The sequence below is a fragment of the Chiloscyllium plagiosum genome, chromosome 24, assembly GCF_004010195.1.
Source record: "Chiloscyllium plagiosum isolate BGI_BamShark_2017 chromosome 24, ASM401019v2, whole genome shotgun sequence".
Taxonomy (NCBI): Eukaryota; Metazoa; Chordata; class Chondrichthyes; order Orectolobiformes; family Hemiscylliidae; genus Chiloscyllium; species Chiloscyllium plagiosum.
This window is the reverse complement of record NC_057733.1, coordinates 8,427,442-8,453,465: the sequence shown is the minus strand read 5'-3', so window position 1 is coordinate 8,453,465 and position 26,024 is coordinate 8,427,442. Positions and strand designations below refer to the sequence as shown.

The 26,024-nt window shown below is 41.7% G+C and overlaps 1 protein-coding gene across 7 annotated transcripts in view; it reads right to left on the bottom strand.

Annotated features, from left to right (window-relative positions):
* LOC122562009 (voltage-dependent T-type calcium channel subunit alpha-1G-like) overlaps nt 1–26,024 on the bottom strand; it is a 304,845-nt gene that overhangs the window by 104,672 nt on the left and 174,149 nt on the right. For all 7 annotated transcript variants that reach the window (XM_043714394.1, XM_043714395.1, XM_043714398.1 and 4 more), the window contains 4 exons: nt 25,236–25,336; nt 23,103–23,226; nt 6,493–6,561; nt 4,453–4,637 (listed from right to left, as the gene is read on the bottom strand). In XM_043714394.1, coding sequence (XP_043570329.1) covers nt 4,453–4,637; nt 6,493–6,561; nt 23,103–23,226; nt 25,236–25,336 — 479 coding nt within the window. The remainder of the gene's footprint in view (nt 1–4,452; nt 4,638–6,492; nt 6,562–23,102; nt 23,227–25,235; nt 25,337–26,024) is intronic.

The following is a 26,024-nucleotide window of genomic DNA, read 5'->3' as shown; positions in this document are numbered from 1 at the left end:
ACTTGTCCTACCTGCCTATCTCCTTTTCCACCTATCCACTCCACCCTCTCCTTCCTGACCTATCACCTTCATCCCCTCCCCCACTCACCCATTGTACTCTATGCTACTTTCTCCCCACCCCACCCTCCTCTATCTTATCTCTCCATGCTTCAGGCTCACTGCCTTTATTCCTGATGAAGGGCTTTTGCCCGAAACGTCGATTTCGAAGCTCCTTGGATGCTGCCTGAACTGCTGTGCTCTTCCAGCACCACTAATCCAGAGTTAGCTGTAATCTGTTAGTCTTGCAGTATTTTGGGTGACCAGCGTGTTTTAGTTTCTGTTTAATTTCAGTTTCTTGAAGGCCTTTAGTCTATTTTCTCTCTGGCACCATTTAGAAATCATACTGCTCACTGTGTTATAGCAAGGACCTGCCACTGGCCCCACACTGCTGCTCACCATGTTATATCTGTGGGCTGTTCAAACCCGATGTGGTCTTGAGTAGATGAGAATAGCAGAAATGTTTTAAAGATATCCGCAACCCTCAAAAACCGTGGAACAACCAATAGGCTGACTCATGACACATTGCATTAAAGAATACTCCCTACCTCCCTTTTGGACTTTTAACATCTTATCTTAACTTTGTGATTGTTGCTTTCTGACTCTCTTGCCATTGCAAACAAGATCGATTTACTTGATCAAAATCCTTCAGCATTTGGTATGTTTCTATTCACTCTTCTCCAGGGATGTCTTGTGGTGCAATGAGTGGAGCCCCTGCTTCTGAGCTGGAAGGTTTCCAGGTTTGAGCCCCACTCCAGAGTTTGATGGGCACAGAAGGTACCTTCATAATGTCGCCAAACAGGCAGAGTAAAGAATTTGTAAATCATTCCACTACATCTGTGGCAGGCAGTGAGAGTGAGAATGTACCTGATTAGCCATGCTTGATGTCCAGTAACCTAACTATAGAAGCAGATATCAGCATACCCCTCATCATAAAGAGAAATCATAAATCAAAAATCATAAAGCCATGCAGCCCAACGAGTCCACACATATCCTCTGAAGAGCATCCCACCCAGACCTATCCCCATAATCCCTTATTTCCCATAGCTAACCGACATAACCTGCACATCCCTGGACACTTTGGGACAATTTAGCATGGTCAATCCACCTAACCTGCACATCCCTGGACACTACGGGGCAATTTACCATGATCAGTCCACCTAACCTGCACATCTTTGGAGTGTCTTACTTATGGATATTAGATGTGGGAAGCTCTTAAAAGCATCTCTGTCCAAAGGGAGCAATCCCTGTCTCTCCATGTAAGTGAAGATTCCCCAATCCCTTTAAGAAAAATAGGCAATTTTATTTTTCAACTTTGCAGAACCCTTCTCTGTTTTAAAATTTTTCTGAGCAATTGCAAACTACAATCATATGCAGCCTTTATAGGGAAGATGTTGTCAGGGTAAAGCCAAGAACACATCAGGGTTTCCTTGGAGATGATGGCTAACACATTCCTTTAAACTAGATGATGAGATGTGATTGCAATTGATTTCTGAAACTGACAATTGTGAATGCTTCAGTTTCCCAACATTCCAGATGGTTTTTTTTTAAAAATAACCTCGATGTCCTTACCTAGAAATCTGTTCTGAGCTATTTACCCTTTGTTTTATGCAGAGTTTTCATATGTGGAGGGACACAGAGAAAGTGCAACTCTCCTAGATTGGTCTTACATGGTGCAGGTGGTAGAATCATAGATGCTGGTGATCTACTTCACATTAAAAATGGGTAAATTGCTCTACTAAATTGCACCCTTAGCAACCAACTCATCAGTTAATGACATCACCATGGTTTCCAATGAAAATCCACAGCAAGCTACTAACTGGAGCCTCTAAAATGATGCTTTTTCAACAACTACTCAGCAACTCAAACTGAATGATCAGAATCTTCAATAACAGCAAAAAGGCCTGTTTGTCCTCTAACTTAGTCATAGAGTCATAGGGATGTACAGGACAGAAACAGATTCTTTGGTCCAACTTGTCCATACCCACCAAGATATCATAAATTAATACCTAGTCCCATTTGGCCCATATCCCTCTAAACCCTTCCTATTCATATACCAATCCAGCTGCCTTTTAAATGTTGTAAATGTGCCAGCCTCCATCACTTTCTCTGGCAGTTCATTCCTTACACGTGCCACCCTTTGCGTGAAAACGTTGCCCCTTACGTCCCTTTTAACTCTTTCCCCTGTCACCCTAAACTTATGCTCCTAGTTCTGGACTCCCCCCCACTCCAGGGAAAGGACCTTGTTTATTTACCCTATCCATGCTTCTCATGATTTCATATAAGGCCACCCATCATCCTCCGAAGCTCCAGGGAAAATAACCCCAGCCGATTCAGCCTCTCCCTATAGCACAAACTCTCCAACCCTGGCAACATCCTTGTAAATCTTTTCTGATCCTATTCAAGTTACACAACATCTTTCTTGTAGGAGGGAGACCAGAATTGCACACAACATTCCAAAAGTGGCCTAACCAATGTCCTGTAAAGCTGCAACATGACCTCCTAACTCAATGCTCTAACCAATAAAAGAAGGCATCCCAAACACCTTCTTCATTACACTATCTACCTGTCACTCCACTTTCATGGAACTATGAACCTGCATTCCAAGATCTCTTTGTTCAGCAATACTCCCCAGGACCTTACTGTTAAGTGTATAAGTCTTGCCCTGATTTGCCTTTCCTAAATGCAGCACCTCATATTTATCTAAATTAAACTCCATATGCCACTCCTTGGCTTAGTGGCCCATCTAATCAAGATCCTGTTGTACTCTGAGTTAACCTTCTTTACTGTCCACTGTGCCTCCAATTTTGGTGTCTATCAAAGAAACATAGAATTTAGAAGCAGGAGTAGGCCATTCAGCCCTTCGAGCCTGTTCTGCCATTCAATATGATTTTGGCTGATCATCCAACTCAGTACCTGTTCCTGCTTTCTCCCCATATCCTTTGATCCCTTTAGCTTTAAGAACTATATCTAATAAAACATTCAATGTTTTGCCCTTAGCCACTTTCTTTGGCTTCACAGGCTCACCACTCTCTGGGTGAAAAATTTTCTTCTCATGATGTCAAACGTATTTTCATTAAGCTCCTCCCAATCCCTTTACTCTCTGGTGATCCACTGGGGTGTCTCCAGACTACATTACTACCACAGAAATGAAGATTATTCCCAAACAGGAGCTGTTCATTTTCAGTAGACCATTAGACTATTCAAACTTCTTTTGTCACTCGATTTGACCATGGTTGATATATATCTTAACCCCACTAATTTGACTTGTTTCTGTAATACCTTTGTCCAAAAAAAATTATCAATTTCAGTGTATATGATTGACACAGCCTTAACCACCTTCTGGAGGAGATAGTTCCAGACTTTACTGCATGTATATGAAAACGTGCTTCTAGAATCAACCCTGAATAACCTAAGGAGAAAGTGAGGACTGCAGATGCTGGAGATCAGAGCTGAAAATGTGATGCTGCTCCTTGGATGCTGCCTGAATAACCTAACTCTGATTTGATGGTTATACCTCGCCTTTTGTTCTGATTAGAGAAAATTATTTCTTTCCATCTACTAAACCTTTAGTTTGTTAAAACAGCTTAATTAGATCATCCATTAATCGTCAACACTCAAGGCCGTTTGACCTTGTTCAATGTCATCATTTCGCTGTCCAATAAAAACATGGGTATAAATAAATCCTGTTACCCAAACTAATTAAATAAACCACAGGTGTACATTTCCATTCATGGATTCTCGCCTGCTGACCTTCATATGAACTAACCCCTTCCCAGTTAGATTAGCTCCCTGTTCTTTTTCAAGAGATTATCATGGGCTCCTTTACGTTGACCAAGAGGGGCAAACATGGCCAATTCATCTGAAAGACAATAGCTCTGACAGTGTCGCACTCCAGCATTATTGTTCTTCTGACAATATGGCTCTCCCTCAGTACAGTGTTCTCTATAAATTATATAGCAGTTATGACCATCTATCACTCAGTGGACCCTGCACAGACACAGCACAATTTGCCATGTGTGTTACTGCCCATGCAACAGCTACTCAATTCATCTTAAAGGGCCGCCATACTTAAATGTTCAGGCCACGCAGAAAAGCATTAGAAGGAATATTGCTTGACATTGTTCTGAAGCTTCAACTTAGATTTTATGCTCAAAATCTCTGAAGTGGGGCTTCAATCCACAACCTCTAAGCAGAAACATGCAAATTACCACTGGGCTGATGCAGACACATAAAGGTACAGGAAACCTAAGCAAATTCCTCACTGATGCTATTGACCAGTGCATCATTTTTCCTGGCAGCTATGTGTTGTGATATAACCCTTCATCCCGTTGAGGTTTCTACAAGGCCAGCTCTGCTTTTCATCAGGTCGCATTCAGCTGGGTCCCTGGGGTCGGAAGTGGTGGGTTTGATTACCGGAGTGGCCGAAGGGTGCGTAGGAGACGGAGGACTCGTAGCATTCCGAGGATCTTTGTCCCACTGTCGGAAACCAAGGACACCAGTATATCGATGACAGAAATCATCACCAGTAGCCCATCCAGGATATTCCAGGAGCTCTTCAGATAGGTCCGCTGACCGAAGCAAAGGCCCATAGCCACCAACTGCAAAGGAGAGCAGGAAAGAGGTCACTACTGCCAAAGCATTACTGCAGTGGTCCATATTTTATTTGACAATCAGTCTGAGGGCATGGGGGCCACACTGGGTTTAATAGCAGGGTCACATCTGAGGAATTCCAGGCAGCCTGTCCATAGGCTTATTACAACACAGAAGTAGTAAGTAATGTTGGGGAACAGTGAGATAATCCAGAAACGGTCAGTGAGGGTTTTGGTGAAATGGCAGAGGGGGACAGGTCTGGCCAACGGTCAGGGATGGGGAGAGGTCGGTGCAGTGATGGCAGTGATTTGATAGTCACAAAAATCCATCAGTTCATGGAAATCTGCTGTAAACCGAGTCTGTTGTCCAGATTAACTCATAACTAGCTAGGTGACTATTCAAAAGCCTAGCAAGTTACTTCAAAGGGAATTGGATGGGTGTGTGGGGTTGGTGTAACAAATGCTGGGCATATCAGTAATGCCCACATTCCATGAAAGAATAAATCAAAAGTACAAAGTGCCATTAATGCTGTGTCATAGTAACCAGGAATGAGAGATGAATGCAGCCTTGACAGTGATCCCCACAACAGTTATATTGCCAGCTCACATGTAGACCACCAAAAATGGAGCTATCAGCATCTTTTCTCTAAGGAGATCAGAGAGGATGTGTTTCAGAGAAGGGAGTGTGGAGAGAAATTCAATTGGTACCTCACCCATGCTGTAATGGGTCACAGGGTGGGGGGTGGGGCGGATGCGGGGTGCTGAGTGCCTGATGGTCATGCCATGTGTTGGATAGTTTCCCATTCCCAATACAATGCAATCTTGATCAAACTTGCCGGTGGATGAAGGAATGGCAGATGGAGTTTCATTTAGTTAAATGTGAGGTGTTGCATTTTGGTTAGGCAAACCAGGGCAGGACTTGCACAGTCAATGGTAGGGCCTTAAGGAGTATTGTTGAACAGAAAGACCTAAAATAGACAAGCAGGAGGCTGGAAGAACATAGCAAACAGGCAGCATCAGGAAGTAGAAAAGTCAATTTTTCAGGTGTAACCCTTCTTCAGGAACGAAGAAGAGTTATATCTGAAATATGCTGGTACGTAGTTCTTTGAAAACGGCTTCACAGATAGATACGATGGTGAAGGTGGCATTTGGTATGCATGCCTTCATCAATCAGAGCATTGAGTGTAGACATTGAGATATCATGTTATGTCTGTACAAGAACTACAAGTTAGTATGGCTGCATTTGTAGTACTGCGTACAATTCTGGTTGCCCTGCTAGAGGGTGCAAAAAAGATTTACAAGGATTTTACCAGGATTGGAGTATTTGAGTTATGAGAAAAGACTAGATGGGCTGGAACTTTTGTCCCTGGAACATAGAAGATTGAGGGGTGACCTTTTGGAGGTTTATAAAATCGTGAGGGGCATAGATATGGTGAATAACCTAAGTCTTTTCCCCAGGGTAGGCGAGTTTAAGACTAAGGGACATAGTTTTAAGGTGAGAGGCAAGGTTTTAAAAGGGACCTGAGGGGAAACATTTCCACACAGAGGATGGCGAGTATATGGAATGAGCTGCCAGAGGAAGAAGTAGAGTTGAATATAATCACATTATTAAAAGACGTGGACAGACACATGGATAAAAAATGTTTAGAGGCATATCGGCCAAACGCAGGCAAACAGGACACGTTCAGTTTAGGAAACTTGGTTGGAATGAACGAGTTGGGCTGAATTGATTCTAATCCCGGTTGAGCTAGAATGGACAGCAATGAGCAGATTATATAGTCAGGATTAGAGGAGTTCAGTTATCACATTAAAGATGGCATTGTTCTGGCCTTTTTTAAAATAAAAGTCTCGTTCTGAGGTTTACCTTTACTGCCATCTCAGTCAAGAAGATCACTGTGAAAATATAGTTCGAAAATATCAAGAAGATTCGCTCCTTAAAGAGAAGAAAAGTTTCAAGATTAGAATAACGGCAAAATAGTGCAGAATCTAAAATAACAAATAACTGGAAACAGTCCGTGAGTGTGCCAGGATGTGCATAAAGAGAAATAGTGTCAATGGCAAGTTATAGGAGGCATGCATTCACTGCACCCCCTCCCCATTTAAGATGTTTGATGGGAACTGCGGCATGGGAAACCTGCAGACATTTTGTGGGGATTTAGTTGACCAATGGTGAGGATTCTTCTCTTATCTATGCTGGTTCCTCCTTATGGAGCTGCCAGGTCAGTCTGATTGGCTGGCAGCTCTATCATTCCAGTAGAGTTGTGATCAGAGGGAGTCCTTGCACAAGGAGGTCAGGCAGCTGGTCAGGCAGTATCCAAGGTGCAGGAGAACCGATGATTCCTGATGAAGGGCTTATGCTCGAAATGTTGATTCTCCTGCACCTTGGATGCTGCCTGACCTGCTGTGCTTTTCCAGTTCCACACTCTTCGATTGCTGATTTCCAGCATCTGCAGTCTTCAGTTTCTCCCTGGGAGATCAGCAGCAGAGTGTATTTGAGATTTTGTTTGAGGGGCCAGTGGATGAGGATTAAAGGGGAGGGAGTTTTGACTTTGAGGAGTTTTGGGGTAGTATACTTCTGATGGGCACAGGGAAGCACCCAAAAGGAGCTTCCCACTAACCCTCACTCCCCACCTTTTAACCTGTCACCAGCTCACATAGAAAGAGCTGTTGGTCTATGTCCTTAGCCTAAGCCTCTCCTGTTATGGGTAAAATAGTGAAGGGATGGGAATGAGGTGTTTACTTGGCCAATAGAGGTCTCAATATCTTGCTGTGATAACAGCTAATGTTACCATTTGATACATTAGATCCCAGAATGAAATCTGGCTTGATCGATCATATTTTAATGTGGCAGTTTTTAAATATGAAACATAGACACCCAAGGTTGTAGGTTTTGATTTAACAATAAAGCTGAAGTTTATTACACAAAAGAAATAGAAAAATACAAACCCATGCAATCTAAATATAAAACATATAAAGATTTTATGAAACACAATAACACAATCCCACTTACTCCCAACACCATCACTCACAGTTCATCAAAATCTACAGAAATTTCCCTTCCCTGCCAAATCTAGATTCCCTATCAATATTAGTTAGTTGCTTCTTTTATTTTTGGTCCTGTGAAATGTGAAGTCTTTTTCCTTGAAAACTCTCACAACTGAGATTGTAAACTTTCTCAGCTTTGAAAAATCCAATACAGTTTAGCCAAAAAAAACTCCTGCTGTGGAAGTAACTTATTCCCTAACTAGTCTGAATAATCCCCTTTTTCTAGCAGATACTATACTGGCATCTGGATTTAGTTTTGAACTGTCCAAAAGCTTTCCAACTTCTGGGTTTTTCTAAGCTAAAATCAATCTATGACTATTCTAAATCCAAAAGTAAGCCAATCTCTTTTCTCTTTCCTGTCCTAAAATGTCACACGCAAAAACAAATTCCATTAACACCCCAACAGATACATGCTGTATTAAAAACATGGTTCCAAAAAGACTGGCCTAGTTAATTATTAACTTCTTCAGAAAAATACCCATATGCCACAAGTTTAAAATCCAAAATATCAATAAAAATTATATTAATACATATAACACACATACCCAAGGGTGAGAGGGCCACACAACATTTCTACCAAACCCCTTAAGGTGGCAAGAAACAGAAATTAGGTGTAGGCGTAAACCATTCAGCCCTTCGAGCCTGTACTGCCATTCAATATAATCATGGCTGATCGTGAAATTCAGTATCCCATACCCAACATCTCCCCATACCCCTTGATCCCTCTAGCTGCAAGGGCCAGGTCCAGCTCCTCTTGAATGTATCTAAGGAACTGGCCCCAACAACTCCCCATAGGAGAGAATTCCACAAGTTCACAACCCTGTGAATAAATTCTTCCTCACTTCAGTCCTGAATGGCTTCACCCTTATTCTTAGACTGTAACCCCCTCAGTTCTGGCAGATTGGCCAGGTGCTGCATTTTAAGAACACCCAACTTCAAACTCATTGTCAAAGGGACATAAAATCCAGACCCATGTTTCAATCTAGTGAACCTTCATCATGATGGAAAAACCACAGTTGTAACAGCTTTTCAGAGCAAGACAGGGGCAGAGGGAAGGAAAGATAAATGGAGAAGGTTTGAGATAAGGTAGATAGCAGGAGTGAATCAACTATGAAAGTAAGATGGCAACAAGACTTGTAAAGAAACAGAGGATGGAAGAGTTGTTCGTGGTAATAGCTGAATTATGATATATACTTGCTCCACAGAAAAATCGGAGGAATGGTTTTGATTCCTGCCTTTCGCTCTATCACAGGCCCTCTCTTATGTTCACTGCCTCTTGATGTGGTCATATTGCCATTAAGGATAGCCATCTTTCTGGTCTAACTTAGAGTCTTGCTGGATAAATAATAGTAAATTGATTGCATTTCACCTCCTCTTTACTTCTTTATTCTTCTGCCTCTATATTCCATATTTTGGTTTTTTTTCTGTGTCTTAAGATGGTGCCAGAAAGTGGTGTCACTACAACACTTTTCACTGTATTTTGTAACAAAGTACATGTGACAATAAATGAATCAAATCAAATCATTGCTGCAACAATTTACAGATTACATGATGACAGAGACTGTTAGGAGCACACCTGATCTTGCTATCATCATAGTTATGATAGTGATCGTTGCCATCTTTAATAAGTCACTGTGCACATGCACTGTCAGTCTGAAGCTGCCCTGCATGGAATCTGATATGTGCCCTGGACATGGCAGACAAGGGGAGCTGGAGCTCCAACTGGACCGGGTGGTACAGAGGCAGGATTTCCTCTTACCCCAGGACCAGCAGTGGAGACCACAAAATCAGACCATGCCCAGCCTGCTCCAAGGTTGCCACCCGGTTCATTGCAGTCTCAACCATCTGGAGGAATACTCAACAATGCAGGAAGAAGATCAATGTGCTTCTCCACTCCATTCGCATAAATGCCATCTTTTCTCTGGTATCTCAATCTCTGCTACTGTACCCAGCTCCCACCAAGGCTCATGCTCTACCACTCTACTGCCTGTAACATCTTCCCTCAGTCACATTCACTCACCCTGCATGCCCTCTGCACTGCCTACTTACTCACCCAGAACACCTCTGCTCAAAGCACCAGTTGTGCCATCTACTTTTATTTCCCTTAATGTTGGCACTAATTTCAAGAGGGCTAGAATACAAGAGCAGAGAGATATACCATTGAGGCTGCATAAGGTTGTGGTCAGACTGCATTTGGAATATTGTGAGCAGTTTTAGGCTATGTAAGGAAGGATATGCTGTAGCTGGAGGGGGCCCAGAGGAGGTTTACAAGAATGATTTCCGGGATGAAGGGTTTGTTATACGACGAGCAGTTGAGGACTTGTGTTTAATAGGAGAGACGAGGACCTGGGGGCACTGCCTCAGAGTGAAAGGAGATCCTTTAGAACTGAGATGAGAAGGAATTTCTTCAGCCAAAGGATGGTGACTCTGTGGAACTCATTGCCATAGAGGGCAGTGGAGGCTAAGTCATTGAGTTCCTTTAAGACAGAGATGATTGAATGGTGGAACAGACTCAAAAGGCTGAATGGCCTAATTCTGCTCCTATATCTTATTGTCTTATGGTAATACCAGCCTCTCTGTCATTCCAGGAGGAAAACAGATTAGGACCCGAAATTTTGTTCCTCACCTTTCATGTAGATAACATCTTGACTCTGACCACCCCGAGGCACTGACAGTGTCCAATCCCTTGGACTGGTATTAGAGTTTGCCCTTCACTTGCTGTCCAGTGACTCCCTGGTCAAAGGCTATACCCTCGACCTGTCTGAGGCCTGCCCATAACCTTGACAAGTTTCTTGGTTTGATGTCTGCTAAATGGCATGGCAAGGCAGAAATAATATGAGTCTCAGATCTCTGGCTGAGGGGCAAAGCTCAAAAGATTAAGGCAAGGCCATATAAGACAGGGATGTTGTAAGCATCTAGGTAGGCTCAGAGTGGATGAACCCTCTGACAGCAAGTCGAGAGCCTGGAGATGGGGCTTGGTCCAGTTCATGAGCTGGGTATCTATCTCTGAGCAAACAGCTGCAGTGTTACAATGAAAGTTGACAGAGTGGTCAGAGGTGTATCAGTGAAGTGGATCAGAGATGTGCCATGAGAGTTTATGGAGGCTGGCACAAGTAGGGTGCCAATGTGTGGGGTGTATGTGGCTATGTCCTGAGGTGCTGGTGCCCAGTAATCCAATATGGAGATCCACCAATCCAAGAGATCCAAAGTCTTCAATTACCTGCTCCAGTTTCCAAATTTGCAACATTTAGTTGGTTTGGAGCATTTGATAAGATAGGAATTTTAATATTAATGATGCAAGTTATGCTGTAAAAGGAAGCTTAATGAGCTGAAAAAGCCATTAATCGGCAAAGCCGCACACCTTAGTGAGAAAATCAACTTTCCACTTGGCAAATGCATAAAAGAGACAATGAAGCTGAGCCAGGCTTGCCAGATTACCCACAAATCTCAGCAAATTTCATCATGGCATATCATTCAGGCCCGAGGAACTGACCAGCGGGTCAGTGAGTGTGAAGTTTTACACCTCGTTGCCTCTGTGCATGTTCTACACTGAGGCCTAAAAATCATACTCAACACTACTCTTGGGGAACATGCAAATTGGAAAAGAATTATCCCAAACAAACTACACTGAAGAAAACTGAGAATACGTATCATTAAAAGAATACATAAATGATTACATGTGGTGGATGCAAACTTTGAGAGGGAATGACCTGTTTCTGATGATTAGAGAAGTCTGTCATTGGGAAGGATAGGGGCTTTTACAGTAACACTTATCTATATGATCGGATGGGGGAGTGGCAGTGCTCGCGGAAGGAAGTTGACAGAAATTTTCCAGATAACGTTTCCCTTTAGTTGGGCCTGCAATGTTCCTATGTTTAACTACTGCCTTCTCTCTGGAAATGACTGGACGGACAGGATTGGGGAGGGGAGTGGGGCTTGGGTTATCATGCTACAAAGCTTGGCTTGGTGCAGTAGACAGTCTTTTCCTCACTGTCCTTGATGTGTATTAGTAAAAATACCAGGGCTCAAGAGTTCACCACAACTTCTAAAAGGCAATCGGGTACTGTCGCAAAAATGTGCAGCTGCCTGTGATAGGATATCCGTTTGTGTTTACCCATTTAAAATGATCAGATTTGCAACAAATTAGCAGAAGAAGGCTTCTGAGTGCACAATTAAGAATCTGCAGACTGATATCATAAGCTGAAATTTCTAACTTATGATTCTAACCATTAATGCAAGCATTAACTGGTACTTTCTCTCAGCCTTCATTGAGAAGAGAGTTTTGTAGCAAGTTTCCCAGTTCCCTGGTTCCAAAATTCCACAGCCAGGAGATCATTTCAGCAACTCATAGTAGTTGGTAACCAGTCACTTGTAGTCCTGCTCATTGTTTTACTGTGCTCCCAAACCCTGCGCCTGATGACTGAATTATCACCACAGTGACAAGGGAAACAGCTCCTGTGACTGGCTGTCAGTTTAATAACAATGGCGTGCAGCAAAATGCTTAGATTGCAAATCCAAGACTCGATGGCTTCCCCATCATTTGCCAGCATTATTTATTTCAAGTTCAGCTTCCCCCGCTGATTACTGTCGTCTTCCTGCCACTGAAGCAGTTTTTCAAGAAAAGATTTTTTTTCTAGCTGACTCAATAAGCAGTTCTCTCATGAAGGATATCAGAAATATAATATGAATGATCAGCTTAGGGAAGCTTTAAAAGAGAGCAGAAACTGGTTGGACTAATTGAAGCATGTTGATCTTTTGGAATACATGATAGGTAAGCTGAAATTAAACTTATGTGGCATATTTCATCTTAATAGTTTGGACTAATTTCAATGCTATCCAGTGCAAGTTTTGCTCTGATTCAGTTAGTGCATGCACTTACTCATGATGCCAGTGCCCTGCTCAAAACCACCATCTGCAAGTTCCCCTCCAAGCCACTCTCCATCAGAACTTGGAAATATATTGCTGGTTCTTCACTGTTGCTGAGTCAAAATCCTGGCTTTCCCTCCCTAATTGTAGATTCCCTCCACATTGTAGATCTAGCTACAGTACATGGACTGCACAATTCAAGAAGGCAGCTCACCATCACCTTCTCAAGGATAACTAGGGACGGGCAATAAATGCACATCCAGCGAATGATGCCTACATCCCCTGAATGAATAAGCAAACAGGTTGATTTTCAAACTCCATCTCAGACCCCTCAGTGAGTGTATTACTTTCACCGGCTTTAGCATACTGGGCTCCACATCCCCTGTAACACAGCATTCATGTTTGAAACCTTGAACCACACTTGAATCAACTCCACATGTGACTTTGCTAACTTTTCTGGCATTAAGCTTACAACTGACTCACGACAGCACCTCCAACCTTACCCCTTACATTCCAATTCCCCCACCCCAATAACTTCCCACTTCAAATTGTGTGTGTATTTGCTTGTTGAAAGTGGGTGCTAGTTTTATCTTGTCCCTTTGCGATTTCTTCTTGTAATTTCACCCAAACACTGACATTGTGAGTAGGCATTTTTAATGACCTCCCTCGGCCCTCACTGATTGTAAATAGGAAATGACACGGGTGAGCATGTGCAGGTGTCACTCCTGTGGTATACCCTGCCAGGGTACAGATTAAAGAACGATTGCTTGTGTGTGTGTATCGGCAGCAGCTCTGGTACAATGCAACGTTTCAACAATAACAGCTTACATCTGCAGTGTGTCTTCAAAGTCGGACAATGTCCCAAGTGTCACTTGTGTCTCAGTGGGAAACATTATTGCCTTTTGAGTCAGGGCTCACACCCTCAGGACACAAAAACATGGAACTGTTTTCTTATTCATTCATAGAATGTGGGCGTTTCTGGCTAGGACACCATTTATTGCTCATCCCTAATTGTCCAGAGGGCAGTTCAGAATAAACCACATTGCTGTAGGTCTGGAGTCACACGTAGGCTGGATCTTGTGAGCATGGTAGGTTTGCTTCCCCCCCCCCCACCCCACAGGGGAAAACTAGATGATTTTTTTTCCGACAACTGACAATGGATATAATTAGACACTTAGAATCATAAATTTCCTAGTACAGGAAGAAACCATTCAGCCCATTGGTCTGTGGTGGGATTTGAACTCAGGTCCCCAGAATATTACCTTGGTCTCTGGATTAATAGCCTAAGAATCCACCATTAAAGCCGTTAGGCCAAGGCAGTACTGACAGACTGCAGTCTGTCAGAAGCAACAAAGATACATTGGTCAGCATGTCAACATCATTCCCAGCATTGATTTCTGGTTTTGGGAGCCACTACTGCACAGGGACACCGGAGGTCCTTTTGGAGGCAGCAAGAGTAATTAGAGGGAATGTTACTGATGGAAGTATGACTTTTTGGATCGGATGTTAACCTGACGTCCCATCTACCTGCTTGAAAGGATGTCAAAAATCCCAAGGCACAGACAGCGGCCTTTGAACTCTCACCTCTGGACCAATATTTATCACTCATTTACAATACACCCTCAGATTCTCGAATTATTACTTCTAGCATGCAAAGTTGCTGCTGTATCCCTTCCATTATGGCTATGAGTACACATGAAAAGCTGCCATGGAGTGTTGTGAGGCAGTGAAAGGGGCTATATAAGTTTAACATCTTTCTTTTGTTCACTGGAGTGCAACCAGATGAAAATTGGCCTTCAGAGCGGGAGAGAGAGAATTGAAAGGAAGCAGGCTGGGGACTTGGGGAGAATAAAACCAAGCAATCAAATCCTTCTGAACCTAAATTTAAGGCCCCTCATTCTTTAATAGAAGGGGGAGCTGAAGACCAGTTTCATTGAAGCTTTGCTCGCACAAGAGAACCTTCAGCTGTAAGCAATTACGACTTGGCTTCCTAATCCAGTGTGTTATGCTTGAGTATGACAGATTTGAGAAGTCTGGCAATCTATCAGAGGCTTGCGTGCAGACCATGGAGAATTCCCCTCAAAATACCAAGGGAAATATTAGAGGAATTTCTAGGGAAATGCTGCTGTTGAACTGTAAGCTGGCAAGCAGTCAATGACTCCCAAGGCCAGTCTTTTTTCTTTAGCCTGTCTGTATGTTCCACATTAAGGCTTGTTTGAGAGGATAGCAAACTAAATCATAGGGCATGGGCTATACCCCTCATTTCATCAAGGTCACTTGAAGGGGTTCTTGATGGGCTGGTATAACATTGGGCCAAATTAACCATAATCCACTGAACAGACTGTTGTTCAGAATTAGCCCTCAAAGTTTGAAACTGCAATAATTCTAAAGGAAGTCACATATACCCACTTAGAAAGGGAAAAGGGTCACGTGGCCCATTAAGCTTCCTGCTTTCCCAATCATCAAGTAATGGCCTCTGTCATAAATTTACTAACCTTGCTACATTTATTTTCAAATCAACTATTTAGAAATGCTATTACACATCTCTGGAGGGGGTGGAGCTTTAATCTAGGTCTCCTGGCTCAGAGGTTAGAACAGTACCACAGTGCCGCAGAATGTTTTTAAGCAATAGATTTATAGATATTTTCTTAATATCTTGGGCATATTAACATCTCCTGAATGTTCAGTACTACTTTGAATCTTTTCAAAGGCATCACCTTTTACTGTGACTGTTTCAGTCCACATCTTTATGAATGGAAACTGCTGTGTTTATGATTGAAGCCTCTGAATTGAATTTGTTTGAGGATATTGAATGACATGGACTGCCATAATTTTTTTTGATTAATTCAAATCAAACATTTCAGCAAATCAGTTCCAGCTCAAACCAGAAATCAAGAGAGACAATCAAAGTGTTGAGGTCAAGCTGTAGAAATTTATTTTAACTCGAATTCATCATCTGTCGCCCTTTGGTTAAACCTGCAGTACATTACTACCAGTTTTGTTAAACAGTTATATTCATAACATGATGCAACTAAGTTGATAGGCATTTGGTATGCTTGCCTTTATTGGTGAGAACATTGAGTTTAGGAGTTGAGATGGCATGTTGTGGCTGTACAGGACATTGGTTAGGTCAACTTTTAGAATGCTGCATTTAATTCTGTTCTCCCTACTTATGTTGTTAAACTTGAAAGGGTGCAGAAAAGATTTATAAGGATGTTGCTGGGGTTGGAGGGTTTGAGCTTTAGGGAGAAGTTGATTAGACTGGGGGTATTTTCTCTGGAACATTAGAGACTGAGGGTGACCTTACAAAGATAAATAAAACCATGAGGGATATAGGGTGAATAGCCAAGGTCTTTTTCCCCAGGGAAAGCGAGTCCGAAACCAAAGGACTAGGTTTGAAGTTGAGAGGAGAAAGATATAAAAGGGACAGAGGTGCAACATTTTCACACAGAGGGTGGAACGTGTGTGGAATGAGCTGCCAGAGGAAGTGGTGGAGGCTGGTACAATTACAACATTTAAATGGCATCTGGATGGGTATGTGAATAGGAAGGTTTTAGAGGAATATGGGCCAAAAGCTGGCAAATGGGGTTAGACTAGGTTAGGATATTTGGTCGGCATGGATGAGTTTGACTGTTTCCATGTTGTACATCTCTATGACTTGAAGTTAAAGTCAGTGCAAGAGTGTTATTTGTAAAATGTAGTGTGTAATCCGTGTAGGTGAAAAATGTGTTGCTGAAAAAGCGCAGCAGGTCAGGCAGCATCAAAGGAACAGGAGAATCAACGTTTCGGGGGCATAAGCCCTTTTTTAAGAATGAGGAATAAGCCATTCCTGAAGAAGGGCTTATGCCCGAAACATCGATTCTCCTGTTCCTTTGATGCTGCCTGACCTGCGGCGCCTTTCCAGCAACACATTTTTCAGCTCTGATCTCCAGCATCTGCAGTCCTCACTTTCTCCTAATCCGTGTAGATGGTAAAGCTCTTTTGACCCTCAATCTCACTGGAATTACTATGAATTTCCCATTTCCCATGGAACAGGAGCAATCATTGAGGCAATGCATAACAGCACAGCCATCGAGACAGAGTTTCGAGGTCAGATCAGCATAAACGAAATATTGTAATCTCTTGTGATGTTCAATGAGATTTAATGACCCATTGTGTCATTAATGTCTGGGGGAGTTACTGAGACAATCAAGCAACTGGTCTTGATCACATTTGCTAATGGTGTGCACTATGCAGTGTCCAATCAACCACAGTTTATTACCCATATTTACCTCCTATTAATTCTGGTATGAGAAATATGTTGTAGACATAAAATAGATTCTGAAATAACTCCACAGAGGTTGGTATTCCTGTCCCCCTTTATTTACCCAGGAACAGTCCTTTACTTCAGTACTATCTCATTCAGCGTGTGTGTCAGCATCTCTGACACTCACCCTTTTTATATGTCAGCCAGGGCTCCCTGATTGGACCAGATTATCAGCCCCAATCAGGGAACTCGTATTCTGAGTTTATTCTCATATTTTAATAAATATTATTGATTGCTAATCGGATCGTAGCATGGTCTGATGGTGTAGGATCACAAAATAACATGGCGATCATATAACATAAAATTGGTGGCCTTGCTTGGGAGCACAAGTTTTATAAATTTTCTGAACAAAGTACATTCTGCAAAAAAGAAACATTTCTATGTATGACTCTTGTATGCAAATACCAAATTAAAAAGCCACAAGATTGTTCAGTTAAACTTCTGCTTTTTCACGTTTTCTTTATTTACACACTGGGTCACAGATCAGAGAATGTTAACTGAACAAACAAAATGTAAAATATTAAGTACAGATGCAACCCATGGGCATTTTTAAGCATCTGTGGACAATTGTTAAAACACATGCATTAATGCTGGCAATCACAAAAATACCAAAAACTGACATTTCATTTGAAGGTCAAAAGAACAACCATGTTTACCTCAGAATGCCAGGGATTCCACACTCAGAGAAAGAAAGGCGCTTTTAATAAGATCCGCAATATCATCTCACATGACGTACCCAGATCCGTTAAATACTGTTTATCATGCAGAGCGGAAACCTGTTTAACGTAAAGTTTATACTGCAGGGCAGGATTGCAAGACTCGCTAATACCATGATTATACTACAGGGTGTGTCAGATTACATGGTAATGCAGCAATGTATATAAGGTACAGCACAATACTGCAGGCTTATTTAATTATCAGTTAGACTCTGCAGCCATAACACAAACTAATCTCTCATTTCTGACCTGGATCCATGGCATATTCTGTTCAACATCTTATTTATAAGAAACAGTATCATCACAGTCCCATCTGATACCTTTTATATACCATGGAGTGATGCAGTAAATCTGCTTTATGTTAATCTGCGGTTGTCAATTCTTTCCAACTGCAAGTGTTCCTGTAATATGGGGCTGGTAGACTTCACGCTTTGAAACATTTGTATTAGAGACAGATTCACAACAGTGACAGCAAAATGTTCTGCTTGCAACTTTACATTGTCACCCCCAGAATTATTCTCCAAGTCTTGTTTATATGATAATGTCTGGCTTTGCTTATATAACTTCCCCTAGAGTTACTCTGTACCCTAGCACTGGTTGGAGAGTGACTCCTTGTTTGTAGAACACTGGCCACAGAGTGACTCCCTGAGCCTTTTTTATAGAACGCAGCACAGAGGTATTCTCTGAGTCTTGTTTAAATAACATTGGTCCCAGAATTATTCTCTGAGCCTTGTTTACATTACATTGGCCCTACAGTTACTTACTCTCTGAGCTTTGTTTCTGTATTAACTACCAGTGCTTATTAACTTGCTTCTGTGAGGTGCAAAATTGTGTTTGCCTCATTCACTTTGCACTACTGTCTTATGACAGTAGCTCTATTTCTTCCTTTCTTTTATACAGAATAATTCCTTTCTCATGCCTTACTTGATTGAAGTGTCTGCCAGAACAAGATGACTGAATAAAACACGAGCATGTGCTTACCAATCCCCCAGCATTTTAAATAATTAACACATATCTCATCAAAGTGATTGCTGTATCAGCTACTCCATCTAGTTACCATTCAGTAAAACAAGATATGCAGGACTGCAACCTGCTTAGAGGGTTCAGGGATTGGTACATACAAAGAGCTAATGAACCATTACAAAGATTGAGCTCGAATCATAAACAACTACATTCAGCTCTCACATTCCTACACAATGATGTAGTCTCATTTTAACCCATTGGCAGCCAACACACAGTTGTCTCCTGTACTCAGTTGGTACTTTACGGATCACACACATATACTGTGAAGTCAAGACCATCATTGACGTTATTAAATATTAGCAGGAAATTAATTACTGAAATTACATCCACTTATTTATCTTCTTCCAACTTATCAGCTCCCTGTAGCCCAGCAGGAAGATCAGGCTGAAGGAAGTGACATTTCTGACACTGAACTTTGGGCTTATTCTCCTTCAATTAGAGAAGGATAAGAAGAGATTTGGTAGAGGTGTTTAAAATCATAAAGATTTAGGTCAAGTAAAGGAAGAGAAACTGTTTCTAGTGGCCCAAAGGTAAATAATGGAAGGTTTCAGATTCAGATGAGTGTTGAAAGAAGCTGAGGAGATGTGAGAGGAAAATGATTTGTGATAATGAGTGATTGGGATTTCGATGTGTTGTCTGATAGAGTGAATGACAAAGATTCAATTGTAATCTCCTAAATGAAATTAGTTAAATGCTTTAAGTAGAGTGGTCAGAGACAAAAAATCTGCAGATGCTGGATCCAAGGTGGGCAGGCAGGAGGCTGGAAGAACATAGCAAGCCAGGCAGCATCAAGAGGTGGAGAAGTCAACATTTCGGGTGTACCCTTCTTCAGGACTCTTAAATCGACCAATTAGCAGCAATAGGGGGAAAGAGCGAGGATTATTAAATGGGATTAACTGCATTCCTTTTCAAAGTTCTGGCCCAGACTGTTTTCTCATTTGTACCATTCTGTGAATGGACAACATTGGCCTCTACCCTGACATTTTCTAGAAAGTAAAGCTTTCTACTTATTTATTCTCGGTTTTAACAAACATATGTCAAATTGGGAAGTGACTCTGTGGAATAGGTGCCCGTCAATGGTCTCAGGAACTGGATAAGAGCCAGGCTGCTCAACAGGTGATGCTCTTGTAATAGTAACCTATTTTCTGACTCAGTCATTATCATTTTATGAATATAGGAACAGAAATAGGCCATTCAATCAGTTGAGCCTGTTTCACTACTTAATACAAACTTGGCTGTTCAAACCTTTCACTGCTTTTTAACCACTCCATCCCATAACCTATTACTGCATTGAAAATCAGAAATCTATGAACCTCTACTGTAAACATACTCATAGACTGAGTTTCGATAGCTCTCTGTGATAGAACAATCCAAAGGGTCACCAGCTACCGAGTAAAACGTTTTTCCATATTTTGATCCTCTATGGCATGCCCTTTATTTTTGAATTGTGCCTCCTGGCTCTAGACCCCCAAATTAGAGAAACATCTTACCTGCATTTATTCTGTCTTTGAATATGAAATATCTCTTTAGATATTTTGTAAGTTTCAATGAGATCACCTCTCAATCTTTGAAACTCTAGAGAATACAGACCCAGTTGGCCCAACTCTCTTTACAGAAAAGTTCAACCATTCAGGGAAACATCTGGTGGATCATCATTGCAGTCCCTTAATGGCAATAATATCTGTCCTGAGATAACAAAACCAAAACTGCACATAGTACTCCAAGGGATGTCTAACCACGCTGTGATGTAAATTAAGAAAAACTTCACTATTCCTGTATTCAAATCCTCATTTCTTTCCTTTCAATCTGCCTCTCTGCTAATTTTAATATAATCCTGTTACTTCCCTCTATTATCAGAATCAAACAATGCATGATGAGGCAAAAGTGAAGCCCAGTTGCAGCCTATCCAATGATAACTAGCCAGACAGTCAGCTCAGACCACGTTAGGGACCTGTTCTTCAAGCAGGGTGGCCAAGAGCACCATGGCTACTACTTCCACCTCAGATGTTGTGAACCCCAAAATTCTGTCCCATGGGGGTTCACAATCCACAGTTTAGGAATGTCTGGCCTAGCAGCTTTTAATATAATTGGGACAAAGTATCAGATAACCGAGACAGGTGGCCTTACCAGCTTGTCGCAGCACTTCTCCGTCTCTCTGGCCGCTCCAGGGATTAGGGACCTAATTCAATCCCTCCTCAGATCTTTGCACCAAAAATGGGGAATGCGAAATTAATTTATGTGGAGCCAAGGCCACTACTTGAGCGGTTTCCCTCCTGATGGCAGTTCAGGCCTCTAATCTTTGCTGTTCTCAGCTTCCTTTTTTATCCTCCTAACCACTTCACCTGAATCCTTAAGGCGGTGTTACATCATTTATCACAGGAAGCAAGAGAAGTTAATTGTGTTTTAAGTTAGGGGATTTTATGAGGACTAGGGAAGCTGTTCATAATGACCATCTCTGGCGTCTTGACCAGAATCATTATTGCTGGGGTGAAAGGAGCTCAAGCAGTGACAAATGGAACCCAGAATTGCACTGCAATGGTATGTTTGAGTATTGGAGAGATTAGAGTGAGACAGTTGTTGGACAGGATGGTTGGAGTGAGGCTGAGCTTTTCAGCAGCGCAGTGTTGAGAGCAATTTTGAAGTCAGGAGAACAGAGAATTTGGGAATGGGACTTATAACCATGAAAGCTAGCACTGGGCTAAGGGAAGTTAGCCATATGCTTAGGATTTGAGTTGGGATGAAATTGAGCATCTTGGAAGCAGGTCCTTTGGAGGAGATTAACTTGATGAGAGCTGAATGAGGAGGAAGACAGCAGATTGGGATTTCTGGCACTTTCCAGCTTAACTTCACAAAATTATAATCAGGAGCAGGAGCTCTAGCTGATCCTCTGGTTAATATGAGTCAGTCACACACTGCCACTATAATTGTGCACTGGGTGGGTAACTTTACAATTTTCTTTGATGGAGACAGGTAGAACACGATGGCTGAAAGGGTTATTTGCATTTACAGATGTATTTATACATTCATCTATCTTTTTCTGTCTATTCATTTGATTATCTACTTAACTCTTCTACAAATATAACTTCTATCCCTCTGTCTTTCCATCTCTCTATCTACTGCAGTCTCTATTTATGCATTATTCATTCATGCAAGTATCTATCTGTATCACTCTATCTCTGTCCCTCGCTCTTTCTTTTGATATAGACTGTTTGATGTACCTCATTTATTTTTAATTTTATTTTCTTCGTGTTTACATTTTTAATTATTTGTTATTAACTTATGAGTTTGGGCAGGTTACTTTGGCAGTTTAATGGGATTTTGTTCACTTTAGGCTTTTATTACTTAATGAGGTACATCATTGTGCTTCAAGGCTTCTGTTAGAAAAATCTAGATTTAGGATTTTTTTACGATTATGGAAACCATCGATAGCTTTGAAGAAAAGTTTTTTGGTTTAGTTTTTCTTTGTTCTGGGCAGTTCTGTGAAGTCCTTGCCGCTCCCTGTATGCAGGTATAAAGATTGATGTTGTGAAGGAGAGAATATAGTGAAAGTAGATTACCTTAGAGTAAGGAGTTAGTGTTAATCCCAGACTGAGATGTTAGGAAATAGCCCTGAAGAAGACTTGAAGTTGGGTTTGATTAAATTAAGGTATATGATAGGTCCAGGAATAAGCTAGCAGAGGTTCCATCCTAGGAATTAAAGTCATAGTTATCTGAAACCTATAGGGACGTAAGAGGAAGGGATTTTGGTGTTGGTGTTACAAGGAAATGTTTTGTTTTGAAACTTTTTGTGATTATACTTTTACTGTGTATTCCAAACTCTTTGCCTTCATCTTATAAGTAAATTGATTATCGTTTTCCAGTTTATCTTCATTTCTTTCGCTTAACGCATTGCTGATTTATTGCAAAAGCAAAATCTGCAATATACCTGTGTTTCAGTGAGAGGCCACCTCATTAAAAACAAAACAAAACAAAATATGGCCTATCAAGCCAGAATGAAATCTGGGATTTGATTTGTCTGGTCTGTTAACATCAGCTGAGAGCATAACATTGTGTGATTCTCTTTATCTCTTCCTATCAGTGGCAGTTCTAAGGGATTCTCTGGCAAAATCTCCACCCACCATTGAACATGCATATGGGACTGACAACTGAGACAGGAAACAGGAGCCATGGTTGTGTTCAGGTCAAAACCTCAGGGCAGTGGGAAGGCAGCCTAAATATAGGAACATGAAAAATAGACTTAGGCTGTGGAGCTCTTTGACCCATTCAAAAGAGTCAGAATTACCCTTCCTTCAAATTCCAGATAAAGCTTCATCAAAAGTGTCATAATACAAATTGGTATCTTCAAAATTCATTGTTAAAATGCATGTTTGCCTGTACCTTCTGAAAAACCAGGATTCATGTTTTGCATTATGATTAGATCTTAGTCTGCTAACCTGCTATAAATTATACTAAGGCATTAACTGTAAGCATTGCAAATGAAACAGGCCGGCAAGAATTATTTGGATAAATAAAACCTACTGCACTCTTAGGATCAATCTTCGGTCTCTCCATGGCAATAGTAATGCAGTTCAGGAAGATAATGACCAGAACAATGTGGTCGAACATCTTGTGCGAAATAATTTTGCTGCAAATGAGGCGGATCCTGGAAAAGAAAAAAAAACTCCATTGATCTCCTGCGCAGTACAATCACAGCAAGTCATGCACATCATCTCACAAGCAGTGACCAAGCTGAACAGATGTTGTTGTACTCAGTAAATTCAAATCCTTGTGGCTTGTTGGCATTTTAAGCATGGAGAAACTCTTTCCAGTTGTAGAAGCACACAACTTCGAGATAACTGGCTAAAGAACCAAAGGCAACATTGAAACGAATATCCAAGCAGTTGATATTTGGAACGTGCTTTCTGGAAGGGTGGTGGAAGCAGATTTGTAGTAGCTTTTAAAGGGGGATGGACTAACTTATGAAAAGGTGAAATGAGCGATTAAACCCTGGAGCAATCCAAAATCTTTAATGGGCCTCCATCTTCCTCTTTTTCCATGTATTCTGCCAATATTTCAAGACCTCCAGATGTACATTTGGGATTTCTATTGAGATACCATTGGAAGTGCATTAGGTTTCTCTGAGTACACAGATTAGCTTTGTTTTTGGTGCTGAGATACTATCCCTCTATCCTTACTGATCCCTGTTGTTATGCTTCTTTGTTGTTGCAGCTAACTACTTGAGGAATGGGTTGTACTGTCACTGAAATGACGCTGAGCTACAGTGAAAAATTCAACCCCCCACCTTCCTGTAGTTGGTCATTTTAGCACAACATCCTTTCACATGTCCATGTGTCTGTCCTTGGCGTGCTGCAGTGCTCCAGTGAATCCCAGCGCAAACTGGAGAAACAACATCTCATCTTCAGACTAAGCACTTTACAGTCTCTAGCCTTAATATTGAGTTCAGCATCTTGAGATTGTGATTCCTTCCCTTTCTTTTAGCTTTGCATACATTCTATGTCACCATGTCCTCGCTACCCTCTCCCCACATCAGTGGGACTGTCTGCACTTTCACGTCTGGCAGCTAGACACACCATTGTTCTGCCATTCTCTGATCACTTAATCTGAACTAACAACATCTTTTCTCCCTAGCACTCTACATCCTACACCTCCTCCTCCTCTGCACCACCCCTTCCCCCGACTATAGCATAAATTCTGCCCCCTCCACACCACTTCAGCTCTGATGAAGAGTCATCGCAACTCAAAATGTTAGCTTGCTCTCTCTCCATGGATGCTGTCTGACATGCTGTGATCTCAACAGCTGAAAACAACCAATGCTGAACCTCTCTGAAACCCTGGTTAGCTCCAGACCTAGCTGTTCTAAAGAAGTCCCTGACAGCCTCCAGCAGTCTAACCTTCCTTTACCTGAGGTAATTCAGTACAGTAATGCCCATCTCTAAGCACATGGTAAATCCTATTCACCCTTCTTTCTATTGCTTGCTGATGTGTGCTGGTTCCCAGTTAAGCAGCATATTGATTTTAAAGATTTTGTCCTTGTTTACAAACCCCTCCATGGGTTTTCCCTCCCCTTTTTCTGTAAGCTCCTAGAACCTTCTAAGATATCTGTCTTCCAATAATTCCCACCTTGTAAAGTGGTAATTAACCACCATTCTGGTTGTGCCCATGTTTTCAGCTGCCTGGACGTCCAAGACTCTGAAATTCCTTTTTGAAACCTCTATGGCCCTGCTCTTCAAAGTTCCAACCTCTGTCTCTTTAAATCCTATCTCTTTGACCTTAGGTCTTCTGTCCTAATGTCTCCTGATGTGGATCTGGTCAGATTCTGTTCGGGTACGCTTGCACTGGGGTGTTTGACACCCTTAAAGGTAACCACTTGAATATCAGTTGGGAAGAGTTCGTCTTGCACCATATGGACTGTGGCCATTCAAGGTGGTGGCTCACCATCTTCTCAAGGGATGGGTAATAACTGATGGTCTGTACAGCAACAACAAAATCTCATGAATGAATAAATAAAAAATTAACAAATTTGTATTACTGAGAGGGCAAGGATTTGTCACTTTTCTAACCCAGTGTTTTGTTTTTGCAAAAGAAAAATTCTGAAATGCTAAAGGAATTTTCCGCCTTTAATTTCATAGCATCAAGACTTTAATTTCTTACTTGGATTGTGGAGGGAACAGATAAAGTGACCAGCCCTCTCGTTCTCTGAAACAGGGTGGCAACTTGGCCTGAATCCATGCCTGCAAACGTGCTCTTTTACCCTGTGGAAACAAATTGGCACATGTCAGTCCTGTTCAAATTCCTCTAACTGCAAATGGAACGTTTCATTTTAAAGGTAGAATCATAGAAACTCTACAGTGTGGAAACAGGCCCTTCAGCCCAAAACTCCACACTGACTCTCCAAAGATTAACCCACCTAGAACCATTTCCCTACTCTATTACTCTACACTTATCCCTGACTAATGCACCTAACCTACACATCTCTGAACACCATGGGCAATTTAGCATGGCCAATTCACCTAACCTGCACATCTTTGGACTGTGGGAGGAAACCGGAGCTCCCAAAGGAAACCCACATAGTCACAGGGAAAATGTGCAAGCTCCACACAGACAGTCACCCAAGGCTGGAATTAAACCTGGGTCCCTGGCGCTGTGAGACAGCAGTGCTAATCACTGAGCCACCATGCCGCCTTTAATTGGCCTCTGTCTGTGTTAGAGGTCCTTCCTCCTTTTATGGATGCAAGCAGCAATGAGCTCCACAAATCCTTGTACACACACAACATAAGCATTTGTAACGCATTTTATGAAGGACTTCAAACTTCCAAAGAAGTTTTTAAAACAACACGGAACAAAGTGATTTGGATTAAAACAAATTGTTTCTGATGTGGAAACATCTGCTGGCCGTGTAGCACAAAGGAGTGGAGGCAAACTCCGTGAACATGCCTTACT